Source organism: Sylvia atricapilla, chromosome 10, assembly GCF_009819655.1.
Source record: "Sylvia atricapilla isolate bSylAtr1 chromosome 10, bSylAtr1.pri, whole genome shotgun sequence".
Lineage (NCBI taxonomy): Eukaryota > Metazoa > Chordata > Aves > Passeriformes > Sylviidae > Sylvia > Sylvia atricapilla.
This window is the reverse complement of record NC_089149.1, coordinates 24,914,085-24,928,210: the sequence shown is the minus strand read 5'-3', so window position 1 is coordinate 24,928,210 and position 14,126 is coordinate 24,914,085. Positions and strand designations below refer to the sequence as shown.

The following is a 14,126-nucleotide window of genomic DNA, read 5'->3' as shown; positions in this document are numbered from 1 at the left end:
ACAGCGGGACACACGGACACCGGGACACAGGCCACAGGCACAGAGGGACACGGGAGCCGCGGCTCGGGGCCGGTGCGTTGGGCTGGCTGCGGCTTTCAGAGTCCTCAGCGGCGGGATCCCTTCCAGGCGCTGCTGTCAGGTATCCCGGGGGTTCCGCACAGGGATGCCAGGGATCGGCACGACTGGGCCAGGGGCCTGACCAGGAGAGGCCGCACCTTCTCCGGCTGCGGAGTGCGGGTTAACTTAGAACCGGTCCCTTTAGAGGTCGGTCCTGGAGTCGCAGGTCGGTCCTGGCTGTCACAGTCCTGGCTGTCACAGGTCGGTCCTGGCGGTCACAGGTCGGTCCTGACAGTCACGGTCCTGGCTGTCACAGGTGGGTCCTGGCAGTCACAGGTCGGTCCTGGCAGTCACAGGTCGGTCCTGGCTGTCACAGTCCTGGCTGTCACAGGTCGGTCCTGGCTGTCACAGGTCGGTCCTGACAGTCACGGTCCTGGCTGTCACAGGTGGGTCCTGGCAGTCACAGGTCGGTCCTGGCTGTCACAGGTCGGTCCTGGCAGTCACAGTCCTGGCTGTCACAGTCCTGGCAGTCACAGTCCTGGCTGTCACAGTCCTGGCTGTCACAGTCCTGGCTGTCACAGGTGTGTCCTGGCTGTCACAGGTCTGTCCTGGAGGCACGCTCCCGTGCCGGCAGTGGCAGCAGCCGCTGTGTGCCGTGTGGGTGAGGCGGATCCCGGCCGCTCCTGCCTGTCCCTGCCTGTCCCTGCCTGTCCCTCCCTGTCCCTGCCTGTCCCTGCCTGTCCCTCCCTGTCCCTGCCTGTCCCTGCCTGTCCCTGCCTGTCCCTGCCTGTCCCTGCCTGTCCCTGCTGCCGCGCCCGGGCCACAGGGGACACGGTCCGTGTGCGGGGAGAGGGTACTCCGCTGCTTCAACAAATCTACAACGTCAACAAAAAATTCATTCCTTCTCTGAATAATATTTTGTTAACAAAATTATAAAAATTGGACAAAAAAAAAAAAAAAGTCTAATAGAATGAATATAATGCAACATTAAAAAAAAAAAAAAAAAAAAGTGAACTAATTGCATGCCTTCCGGCCATTTGACTTCCTGTTTTGGAAGCGTGTTTCTGCATGGGAACTAACCTTAAGATGCTCTTTGCAGCATTTTAGTGACCTGGATAAGAAACTAAACTACTTGTCCTGCTAGTATTCTGCTTTTCTGATAAAAAGCAGAAGCCTAATATTTGCTGTAATTATGACATGTCTGAATTACTTGCAGCATATCCAGTGACATGCATCAGGCTGAGGGACATGTAGCTGTGCTATGTAGTTCTGAAAATGTGGGAGTGATCAAAAAGAAACACAGACATTCATAAAAAAAACCTGTATAAGGGTGAGATGAGGGCTGAGCTTTGTAAAACCTTTTATTGCTTTCTGCTATAGAATAAGTATATCAACCTTTCTAAATGCTAGATTGTGCAGTGGGTTGCTTGTATGTGTGGTAGTAGGGACAATGCAAGATTCTGGACGACTACAAAGCCTTTCTTTTAAATAAATCATGTGATTCTGTCTCTTCCTTTACTAAAGGATTTAGTTGTAATTCTCAGTATTTCACTGAAGTTCATGAAGCAGGAACATCTCCCAATATAAACTGATCTTTTGCTAGTTTTATCCTTCTATAATTTGTGATATTCCTACATTCATACAGTGACTACATTCCTACCCTATGACCAGAACCGAATTAAAGGATGTGATACAGGAGGGTGGTTTTGTTAGTAAAGAAGTTAGTAACATGGAAAGAAAAATGTATTAAAAAAGAGATGGTTTAAGAACAACTGAATCAGCTGCTCTGAAATAGGATGTTCTGTAGGATTTGAAGAGTTCCATGACCTTCCAGAAGCAGTAGACATAACCCTGTGACGTCTGATTTTTACTCCTGTGAACAACAGGAAGGAATTGCTTTCAGTTTCACTTTCCGGCTTTCCACAGCCGTCTTCATGGAAACGAAGTAGTTAGGAGAATCATAACAGACGAATTCCATTAATGCTTTAACTTGAACAAGATTATTTTCACAGAGCAGCTAGGTTTTTTTTTTTTTTTATTTTAAAGCTTTCAGTCCTATTAAAAAGGAGTGCCTGTACCATTCCTGTTTACACTTCCACTTTTGGGTCTCCTGGCTGTTTTGAATCTGTCTGTAACAGCAGTTGCTGCAGTTGTCTTGCTTCACTCATTACCCCAGAGAAAGAAATAACTCTCACGGTTGAAGCTGGTATCAGTAAGTGAGGTTTTTTCTGATGTTTTTTGGGGTTTTTTTTTTATGTGCCATTTTATTTTATTGTGGTTTGGGTTAGGTTCTTTTGGTTTTTCTTTGATGTGGGCTGTATAGTTCTGGGGATTTTTTTGTTTTGTTTTTTGTTTTTTTTTTTTTTTTTTTTAAATTGTTATTTTATTCCTCTTGGCAAGCACCCCTTGTTATCCTGTGAAGGCAAATACTGGATGTGTGACATTTAGTAGTACCCGTTGAGAAATGGAACAGCTTACAGAATTGAGTCGGTGGTAGCAGGGCTGCTCCAGGGTTTACCTGAACAGGTTTTGGGGTCAGCATCAATACACTGAACCAGCTGCCCTTAAATTACTGCAGTAAATTGTTCATCTGAATTACAGGATGTTTCTGAAAGGCAGCACAGTGGAGTCTTGCACATCCCAGTGCTTTTGTGACTTGAGGATGATTTCAGGATGCTTTAAGCATGACTGTAGGCATAGAGAACTCCGACTTACATAGTGGTTGTGATATAACCTAGAAGGAGGCCGAGATATTTATTTTTTCTTGCATTTGTAATTTTGCTTTCCCATACAGTTTAGGGAGGGAAATATCTTTTATCAATAATAAAGAACTCTGAATAGCTCTTGTGTGAAATTATGTATTTAAAAACTCATGACACAAAAATGCTCTTTTGCAGAGCAACTACAAGAAGATCTGCGACAATGCAAGGTAAGTAAAAATATAACCAAAATGTCAACTTTTGCTACCATCAGACAGCACATTTAAGCAATATTAGCTTAGCTATTAGCTTACCTTCTAATTATATGAAATATGTATGAATGTTCTAACCTGAAATTATTTACATTTTAAAATGGTATATTTTACAAAATGTAGAGCTGACATTTTCTTGATCTTGATTTGTGAAGTTAAGTAAAAATAATAAATAATTTAGTAATCTTGAAATTCAAGTTATTTCTGCTTACACACTGAAGCTGGTAAATGTTTTTAAATCCATAACCCTCTCCATCTGCTGGTGAGGCATTAGTACAGTCTGAACTTGAAGAAGTTGGGAGAAAAGGTTTTACACAGAGGGGAATGGCTCACTGCCATGGTCTGCACTGGAGGGCAGCCTGGCAGTTCCTGGCAATGCTTTGAATTCAAGCCTCTTTCTAAGTATCAGTGAACAAAGACATCTTTGCTCCAGACAGAGTGAACTGAACCTGCTTGAGCATCGGACTAGATGTCCAATGTTTCAGGAGGTCTCTTCCAAGCCAAATGATTCTGTGATCCTGTGACATCTTTATGACATCCTGTGCAGTATCTTTCTTTTTTCTGTGCTTTAAGAACCAGAACTCTGTTAAGTTTTATTGATGCATGCCTTGTTCCTGAATACAATCTTGATGTATATTGTTGCTATACAGAAAACAGCTGCCTAGATTTTGCTCTGTGTGTACTCTGGAAAAGGAGTCAGTACTGGGGATCTTTCACCCAGGGTAGGAGGTAATGATCCATACTCAGAGTGTATTTTCCATTCTTCCAGAACCTCAGCCTGCCACAGCACCTGGAATGCCCTATGGCCCCCCTCAGCAGGTCCCTGGCGCTTACCAAGGTGCTTACCAAGGTGGGTGGCTTGGTTACAGACCTCTAAGACCATTAGAAAATAGGCACGGGGAATATGGGCTTGTAAAAGGATGATCATCTCCAATTTACTTCTCTGCTATTAATTCTATAGAGTTTCTTTAAATTTCTGTTTTGCTGAAAAGCCATTTCTTCCCTTTGTGGTTCTACGTGTTAGTAAGTGCTGAGCAGTACCAACAGTGGGAGAAGTAAAAATTCAGGTGTTCCTCAGTGGTCGTTGTGGGGAGTTTGCTAGGGAGGTTTGCTAGGTGTTACTGATCACAATTAATGTGCAGGTTCTTACTGATAATTGCATTTTTTAATTACCATGTTACTTCAGTATTTCACTGTATTTTTCTCTAGAAATACAGAGATGAAGGAAGAATTGCTTTCCTCTTGCAGTTCTGCGTGTATTCACTTCCTGATTTATGAATTCTGTTGCTGTACTTTGCAGGTGGTTATACCTTACACTTACCCTCACTTGCTCTCTCCTCTTCTGTCTCATTTTCTACTTCAAAATGCAGCACTCCTGAACAACTTCTCTCATTCTGTCAATGATTTCTTTCCGAAGAACCAAATCACAATAAATATCTAACAGTCAGGCTCAGAGCATAAGTCGGAGGTAAAAAGCAAAAAGTTTGGCCTAAATTACCGTGCTGTTCATAAGTTAAAGCTTGTGCATGGCACTCTGAGGTCTGTAAGTACACTTGGCTTTAGCAGGGAAGAAGCACTCACTGCTTGTGCCATGGAGGTCACAGGAGCATCGTTATTTTGGGTAATTGTATGTGCACACACCTGCCCACAGTAGCAGTCAGTGGTTTGTGTGCCCAGCCTGTGCTCAGACATAAAAGTGATTTTGAATTCCCAAGGGGAGGATTCTTCTCTGGGGTGGGCAATGTGGCCACCTGTGAGTTTTAAGCTACTGTTCACATCACGTGAGGCACTGGCCTACTTATGGCCACAGCCTGGTCTTTCATGTGCACTTGTCCATGTGTTGTAATGTAATGTGAAATTCGGTGCTGAGCTGGTGTGGGCTGAAGGTCTTCGAGTTATCTGGTTTAAAAACTGTAGGTGAATTTTGCCAAAATTCATCTGCTGCTGTGAATTTTGCTATTTCACAAAATAGCAGGTATAGTTCCAGGAAAACTTTGTCTTAAAATTCCTCATTTGCTCAACTGAGAGTGTAAATGCCAATGCTTTTCATATAATTTAAAGTAGTCTTTCTTTTCTACTTAGAAGTAACTTTTTTTTTTTTTTTTTTTAATTGACTGTCTCTATGTGAATGAAATTTCTTCTGTATTCAAGAGTGATGCTTTTTTAAAATTTATTTGGTTTGGTTTTGTGTGAGGCATCAGAATCTCCCACAGCAGTGTAACTCCCTTCATGAGACTTACTGTATTCCTAACTGAAATGTATAAGGTGTCAGGACCTCCACAGTTCCAAATAATGAATGAATCAGTCTTTTGAAGAAGGACGGGGCAATTCGTTCCCAACATTTAACTTTCATAACCAAATCTCTCCTACTATGCCAAATGTCACAGGTGCAGTGAACTATGGATTCCAGCCACAGCCCACGGGATTCCCAGGTGGATTTGTTCCACCTGTCCAGAACCAGCCCATGGTGAATGGGACAATCTGGATGCCTATCCCTCCTTCTATTCCCAACTGCCCTCCTGGACTGGAGTACCTCACACAGGTACCTGCACCCTTCCTCCTTCCCAGAGATGGGGTATTCTGCTCTGGGAAGCGGCCTGCATCCATAAAATAGCTAAATAAAGCACCTGGCTATGTTGCAGCTGCATGGGTTGCTGCTTGTGCTGCTGAGTGAAGACTTTTGTAATGTCTGAATGCAGAGATACCTGTTAGAGATGTAGCACTTGGAGTACCTTCCTGCTAAGTAGGGTGCTAAAGGATGAGGGACACAGGGCTGTCACACATCCTTCCCATTTCTGAAGTTACTGCTTGGGAGATGTAATGTCCTTTGGAAAGGTGTACAGAATAAATCCCCATCATATGGGCAACTGTAGCACATTAGAAGCACTGAATTTTCTACATGATGCTTTTCTTCACATCTATTAATATTGTTAATAGAGCTGCCAGTCAGACTTCACAGCATAGAGAATGCTAATAGCAAAACAAGAATTGTTTCCACATTACTGAATATGTCTTTGTACTGTAAAATACAGTTCAACTTAGCACTAGAATGATTAATACTGATGTATTGTTGCCAGTTTTGCAAAGTGCTTAAATTAAAAAAAAAAAAGCACTGTTGAGAAGAGGCTAATTTTCTCCTGAATTTTCCTTAGAGCTGAGCAGTAGCTGAGCTTCCTCTAAAATATGCCTATTTCCTGCTTTGTCTGTATGGAGTCTCTGGGAGAGGATGTCAGAGTTCTGCCAGCTCTGAGTCCTGACAGGAGCAGAGGTGTGTTAGCCCTGTGTGTGCTTGTAGCCAGAGCACTTTGGGTTCAGCTCCCTCCCTCAATTCCAGTGCCATGAAAATCTTTTGCTAAACTGGCAAGGACAGGACAGGGAGGGGAGTGAGCTATTTCCATAGCCTAACTGGTAGATAATCTGCCTCTACACAATGTATCCATCCAGACATTTTTATTCTAACATGAAACAGCAGTGGTTCTTAAAACTACAGTTTTTCTTAGTTGTAACCTGTTTACTGTTTATTCTGTTTAATTTTTCAACCATGAGCAGATTGACCAGATATTGGTTCATCAGCAACTTGAACTTCTTGAGAGTAAGTACAAAGTATTTAAATCTAATAATCCCAAGAACAGTAAATTCAGGCTTTCTTTGACCCTATGTTTTTAAGGTGCTTACCACCTTTGTCTTTCTTGTATTACCTGTCAACTCCTGCGGAAGTCCTGAAGACGTGGAGGGGAGGAAGGAGAATATAGGAGGGAAGAAGATTTTCAGTGGGCTCTATATATCAAAAGTTACACAGCAATGCAACTGAATAATCTTGGTTATAGATGCTATTGTTGGTATATAGCTAGTTATAGATGCAGTCACACATTTCTGTTAGCAGTGTTTTCTACTTTCCTCTCTTCCTTACTTAAGGATCTTGTTTTCAGTCCTGTCATATCCCACCTAATTCCATGGACTGGCATGTAGCTTTGATCCATTTTACAGGCAATCCTGCTGTTTTAGCAAACTGAATGGCTTTCCTTCTGCTGCCCTCATTCTGTGCTTTAAGAATACCCAAGTTGTGTTATCAATGTCTTTCAAATAGAAGGAATAAAATGGACCATACATCCCAGCTGACCCCTAATGTTGCTCTTGCATTTTCCTTTCTGATTCTTTCTAAAACTTAAGAATGCTTTCATTTGTTACAGAAATAAATTAAAATTTTTGTCATGTCTCTTATGGCTTTTCATGTATGCTGCTGTGAATATTGACTGAGAGGGCTTTTTGTGGCTTTCTAATTCTGAACAGATTTGTGGCCTTTTCTGGCTTCACCCCCAAATTCACAACTCTGTTTACCTCTTATCCATTCGTGTCTCTCCTGAGAACCTTCCCTGCTGTGTTAGTGGTGATGCTTGTTCAGGCAGCAGGTGCCTGTGGCTGGAGAGGACACTGGGGACAGATGGGGATCTCCATTTGTCCTTGTTCATGGTGGCTTCCTCCCTCTGAACTTCTCTGTCAGGCTTTGATGCTTGAGGGTCCTTCCCTGTCATTTCCCTTTGCCAGAAGCTGCCTCTGGCAGACTTTGAGCGAGGCTTGCCTTCCCAAAGGGCAGCAGCAGAGTCAGCAGGGAGTGTCTGACCACCTTCTCCTAGGAACTGAGCAGGTTTTTTCCCATTTCTCAGTTGTGACCGGCTTTGAAACAAGCAACAAATACGAACTCAAGAATTCACTGGGACAAAGGGTGTACTTTGCAGCAGAGGACACTGACTGCCTCACCAGGAACTGCTGTGGGTCAGCCCGGCCCTTCACCCTGCGGATTATTGATAACCTGGGCCGTGAGGTGATCACTCTGCAGAGACCTCTCCGCTGTGCCTCCTGCTGCTGCCCCTGCTGCCTGCAGGAGGTGAGTCCCTGCCTCTCACTGCCTTCCTCCTCCTGGGACAGGCACCTCCTGTGCAGTTTTATGGTGGTCTTGAATCAGGAGGTGAGGTGAAATGAGCCATGGTTTACTGGTAAGGTGTGGGAAGAGAGTTCTGTGGGATTTGTGCCGGCGGTTCTCGGTCTGGGAAGAAGCAAGCGTGCTGCAACACTTGGACTTGCTGGCCAATTCTGATTGTGGGAATGAAAAACCTGATTGAACAGCATGTCAGGGAACTTGTCAGGCTGGTGCTAAAATCTGCACTGGGGATGGACTTGGAATAGAAGAGTAAGGCAACAGCTTTCGTAATACAACAGGTAGAATTTTCATTTTACAGCTCTGAAAGCTATAGTGACATTCAACACAGGAGATCATGAAATTTTGTAAATACTAATATAATTCTGGAATGATGCAACTTCTGAAGCTCTAAATCTAAGCCTACTCAGAGCTCCTGCTGAGGTGTTTGTAGTAGCTGTGCCCTATAATTCCTTCACTGAATGCTTTTGGGATATTCACTGCCTTTCTTTTACTGGACTTCGATCTTTATATTGTAGATGAATAGTTTGTGTGCTCCAGAGCCTGAGAAGCCTCTTACTGTTTTCTTGAAGGCAAAAACTGAATAAGAAGTCTGCAGTCTGAGTGGTCTTCTGAAAACACTTACAGCAAAATGCTTTGTAAGGCCAGATTGTTGTGGAAAAATAAGTTGCTTTACATTTGTATGCCAGTGTGGGTTTTGTCTCACAAGCATATGGAAGCATAATCATTCACTTGAAGGTTTTCTCTTCCCTGTGAAGCTGGAAGTCCAGTCACCTCCAGGAACAACAGTTGGCTATGTTGTCCAGAACTGGCATCCCTGTCTGCCAAAGTTTACCATTCAAGATGAAAAAAAAATGGATGTACTGAAAATTACTGGCCCATGTATTGTGTGTCGGTGTTGCGAGGACGTTAATTTTGAGGTACGGAATGTAAAAATTGTTTGCATGTATCTATTTTCAGATAGTAGTTTGATGTTAGTTTGTTGCCCAATTTAACTACCTATCAGATGAACTATAGTATATTTTAAGTAATTGCTATATCATCTTTCAATGCTGGTAAAATCAAATTACTTCTCTATATAGCTAAATTACTCTAGATAAACCAGACAAACTTCCAGAGATGACATGTTAAAGCCACTCGTGATCACTGAGAATTCCCTGTGGCTGTGTTAGCGAGGAAAACGCATAACCATCGGAATGATTATGAGGTGCTTTATTGAAGAGCTCTGGGAGTCGGGGTGCAGACCCAAATCCAACTCCAACGAGGGTCCAAAAGGGGCCCTGTATTATACCATTTCATTACCTAACTCTATGTTAATCATTAAACTTACATTGTTCTATTGTATACATCCAAGCATGAATTTTGTAAATACCTTCCTTTACGATTCTCACGATTCTAGTTTGAAATAATAATCATGTTCAGCTACCAACAATCATTACAATTCGATCATCTATCTTATGATGATTAGGTACAGTTTCACCCGACCTACTTCATTTCCAAGTACAAGCCATCCCAATCTTCTCCTTCTCCCCCCATCCCGATTACCCAAGCAGAGTTATACTTGATTTGGTTGGAACAATGGAAGCAACACCTGGTTGCAGTGAAGCTGAGACTCTATTCCCAGCTTCTGTGGTAACAGAAATTATTAACCCTATCCTAACAGCTGCACACAAATCACTTAATTAAAATATTTAGCAGCATAATTATTTTGAATCCGTTATCAGGTATCTGTTATCAGCTGTATCAGGTATTTATTAAAATTACTTCCTTCAACCACTTATTTAATCATCTAATAATCATTCAATGAACTAGTAAGTTAAGATAATTTAGACCTGAAATACAGAGTTGATTGAATGAAGAGTTACAACTTTCCTTTTAAAATAATACTGATTAATGCAACATTGTTTTTGTGGACGTTAAGTAAAATATATACAAGGCCACGATTACATCTTTAAAATAGTGTTGTAAATTTATAATCTCTTTATTTTGGAAAATAATCTTTTACATGTCCCAGAAGACTGGATCTCACTGTAGAAAACATAATGTTCCAGAGGGTTAATCTCTGCTTTTGAACAGAAGAATGTAATTTGTTTAATTTTCACTTGAGCGGGGAAACTGATTCAGTGTCTTGGCTAAAAGACGCCGCTTCCAGCAGAGTGTGCCCATGGTTACTGTATCCCAGCACCATCAAGGAACTGAACTTCCCAGTCAGATTCAGCGTCAAGTTCATGGCTCTGATACTTTAGACCAACTCTCTGATAGCCTGATTGCCTTTTGGTACAAACCCTTGCACTCAATGACTGTATTAATTAAAATAACAGTCTGCAGCTTTTAAATGGATCAATTCCAAAATGGATTTGGGAATATTATGAATGAGAGGTTTGATAATGCTTTTTTAAATTTTATGTTAAACTATAGGTGCAGTCTTTGGATGAGACTTGTGCTGTTGGGAGAATTTCTAAGAAGTGGACTGGTTTGGTGCAGGAAATGTTTACAGATACAGATAACTTTGGAATCTCATTCCCAATGGACCTTGATGTGAAAATGAAAGCTGTCATGATTGGTGCTTGCTTCCTTATCGTAAGTCTGTCATTCACTGATACATGAACATAAACTAACTTTTTCATCTCCATGTTTAAATTGGGATGGCAAAGGAGTCAATTCTGAGCTCCTTCAAGTGGGGGACAGCTTGTGAACTCCTATGTGTAAAACTGACCACAAAAGGCAACACAGAATTATTTTAGACAAGGAGCTTTTTCTAGACTACATGAAGTGCTTAGTGTATTTAAGAAAAGTTTCATATTTGGTGGAACTGAAAAAAAAAGAAAAAGGAAGACTTCTTACAGACTCATTAGCAGAGGAAGGCAAGGTTATGGATGGGGAAACCAGAAAAATCCTGGTTAGCAATAGCCAAGAGACCCATCCAAAGCCTGAGCAGCCCTCTGTGGACAGCTGAGTGCTGCAGCCACTGCCTCCCAGATCTCTTTGGAAGCATGTGACGCACTGAATTGAGCAGGATTTATGTTCTCAGAGCAGTAATTTCCAAATGGAGGGACTACTGTGGAGGCTGAGGTCGTTGAACTTGTCAGAGCACTTCTCAGCTGCACTCAGTGTCAATAGTGCAGTGCACTTCACCTTCCTCTTTGGAAACAGTGTGGAACACACTCGTGTTTCCACCTAACAGTACAATTCTGCATCGAGGTTCCGTTTCAAAATGTGCACTGCTTCTGTGCGGGCTGGGCTGCTGATGGGCAGGAAAGGGGCATGTGAAGCACCTTGCATTTGGAAAGGTCTCACCAACCCCTGACAGCCCTGTGCATGAGCGAGGTTTTGATCAGCTGTGTGTGTTCCTGTGTTACCAAGTGCAGCATTAGTCAGTGTGAGCAACCCAGGCTTTCGGGCACAGAAATGAGGCCCCACCAGTCAACTAAAGATAGCCATTATTGTGATGGACTTCTGTCTGAGGTAAAATGAGAGGGAATGCGTCAGGTTGAACAAAGTCAGGGCAGAAGTCCTGAGTAAAGGAAGCATAGCTTTGGCTAGTGAAAAATTGTAAGTTCCCGTGTTGGTGTTTCACCATCTTTCTGTCTCTCTGGATGTTCCATTCTGAGAGACCCAGGTGGTGAGGCCATGGCCAATGTGCCCCCACCTTCTTCTCACCCTTTCAGGTATCTTAGAGGAAGGTGTACATCTTGCAATGCAGCCAGGGGATCTTGGAACTAAGAACCGCATTTAAGAATTCATGTGTTTGCTTTTTTGTTTTTTTTTTAAATCTCCCTTAGGACTTCATGTTTTTTGAGTATAGTGGTAACTAAGCATCAGCGAGCAGGAGTTTGGTGATGAAATCTAGATGTTCCATATGGAAGGAGGAAGAACATGGATGTCCCAACTTTCCAATGAACTGCAGAGCTTCAGTAAGAATATGAGAAATGTACATGTTGTAGTTACATTTCTATAAGCTAAAAGATTTATGGACTTTTTTATTATTTTTTTTTAATCTGGAGAAATAATTTGTGGTATTCAAATAAGGACTCTTTATTTGTACAGATCAATAATGTGATTTAGAGAAACATATAGCAACCTTCTTTTATCCAAGAACTCTGTAATTTTAAAGTAACTGCGTATAATAGTTACTTGAAACTACTATTATAATACTTTGAGCCTAAAAGAGAGAATTATTTCTATATTTAATATTAATAATAACCTAAGCCTAATAAGGAGACACTGATGTTTTCCTGGGTGTTCTTTGATAGTTTTGCCTTGGTGTTCACATTCTCTTGTTTCCATATTCCTATCAAATAAATATATCAAATATATACATTCAGAGCAAAGTAATGCGTTTGAACAGAACTATCCGAAATCGGTGTAAGATGTTATTACTCTGGTGTCCTGGGTGTGTCTGAGCTGGAGTTGACAGAGCTGTGCTGTGCCCTGGGAGCTGGGAGGGTGCTGATAACTCAGTGCTGGCCCAGCAGCAGCTCTGTCCCTCCAGCATTCCCACCTGCCTGGAGTAGGCTGGGGTCGGGCAAGGTCCTGGGAGGGGACACAGCCAGGCCAATTGACACAGAGTGACCAAAGGGACTTTCCATCCCATATGGCATCAGCTCGGATAGAAAAGATAAGGAAAGGAGGAGGAAGTGTTGCATTCATTTTTTACAGTGTTTACTTTCCCAAGCAATCACTTCCATGATGAAGCCCTGCTTCCCAGGAAGCGGCTGGGCACTGCCTGCTGATGGGAAATACAGAGCAACGTTTTTCTTTCTTTTACTCTTTCTTTGCGCACACACAAACTTTTATTTTAGCAAACTGCCTTATCTTAACCTACAAGTTGTTTTGTGTCTTATTTCCCCTGTCCCTCTGAGGAGGGGAGGCACAGAGTGGCTTGGTGGGCAGCTGGCACCCAGCTAAGACCAACCCACATCTAGTGATGGATATGTTGTCAACTATGACTCCTCCTGAGCATGACCTGATTTTCTTATTTGGGCTGTTTCGAAACTTAGGGCTTGCATGTTCACCATCAGAAATGCAGAGGTGACAGGAAGTATAACTGTCTGTGCTTGCTTCTGTTTAATAATCCTTTAGTATTTGCTTTGTGCATGAGTGTGACCTGAGGCAAGGAAAAAAAACAGTGAGTTACTTCTCAGGTTCTCCAGTGCTCTTTGCTCCTCATTTAGTCCTTGGTTCTCACAGATTCTGAGTCTGTCTGTTGTTTTGAGGGCACGGAGTGAACAGAAGTGTTCTGTGTAAACAAAACAGTTTCACTTCAGAAGCAGACACATGAAATGGCAGGTCTAGTTCTTAGCATTTATAGCTGTATATAAATTATTTAAATATTATATTTAAATCTCCAGGCAATGGATAAGTTGCATTTTATTACCCCAGCGCATAAGGACATGCACAGAATGCTTCTTGGGATCCAGCTATGGGGAGAAGTCCTTGCCAGTATTTTCAGTTGCATTCTGGTCCAGCTTAACAGTCCTTTTGTTCAGTATTTTCAATTTATTGGTTGCTTGTGGCCAGTCCAAAAGCAAAAGGAAAGAGAAATGCCATTGCTGCTGTGTACCTGGACTCTCTTTGATGTTGGGATAATTGTCCAAATTTGGGACATCAGTCCAGACTGTTCTGAAAGTCTTTAAATTGTATAATGTTCCTTGTTAAATTAGCTTCTGCTGCTAAAGTTCTTTGTATATGGAATTTCCGGAAGTGCATTTTTGGTTCATCAGCACTCTTCTTAGGGAATTAACATTATTATTTAAAAAAATATTTTGTGCTTTACTGACCAGCTGTTAATGAGATACCAGAAATCCAATCTTGCTAAAATCTGCTAAAAAGTTTCTGATTACTTGAGTTAGGAGTAGAAGCTACACGTGTTAGAAACCAGACCTGTCCTCTAGGGATTCACATGGTTAAGCCCATCATTATTATTTTTTCTGCAAGGAGTGGCACACAGCTTCATTTCTGCCTGTAGCTCTGAATCCCAGGCTCAAGCATATTTGATCCCTGCACTTCAGCAGTTACTCAAGTATTCCACAAACATTGCTTGGGAGGTATTTGGAAATACCTGTTTACTTCCATGGCAGGTGCTGCATAGAATTTGAATTTACAGTTTGCATTAGAGTGAGGTCTATGGCTGTTTGAGGAATAGATGGAATAATATTTTGG

The 14,126-nt window shown here is 42.1% G+C and overlaps 1 protein-coding gene across 1 annotated transcript; it reads left to right on the top strand.

The window, feature by feature from the left end:
• The first annotated feature begins 1,938 nt into the window (after positions 1 to 1,938).
• LOC136365684 (phospholipid scramblase 1-like) lies at positions 1,939 to 12,284 on the top strand. The gene is made up of 9 exons (XM_066326371.1): positions 1,939 to 2,269; positions 2,955 to 2,986; positions 3,798 to 3,878; positions 5,416 to 5,570; positions 6,578 to 6,620; positions 7,693 to 7,913; positions 8,723 to 8,884; positions 10,383 to 10,544; positions 11,747 to 12,284. Exons 2-9 carry the CDS (start codon positions 2,980 to 2,982, stop codon positions 11,777 to 11,779), a joined length of 864 nt encoding a protein of 287 aa, XP_066182468.1. The 5' UTR covers positions 1,939 to 2,269; positions 2,955 to 2,979; the 3' UTR covers positions 11,780 to 12,284.
• The last annotated feature ends 1,842 nt before the right edge of the window (positions 12,285 to 14,126 follow it).

Coding starts and splice junctions, on each gene's coding strand:
- LOC136365684 (XM_066326371.1), top strand. Junction 3,879..5,415: donor TTACCAAGGTGCTTACCAAG/GTGGGTGGCTTG, acceptor CAAATGTCACAG/GTGCAGTGAACTATGGATTC. Junction 5,571..6,577: donor GACTGGAGTACCTCACACAG/GTACCTGCACCC, acceptor AACCATGAGCAG/ATTGACCAGATATTGGTTCA.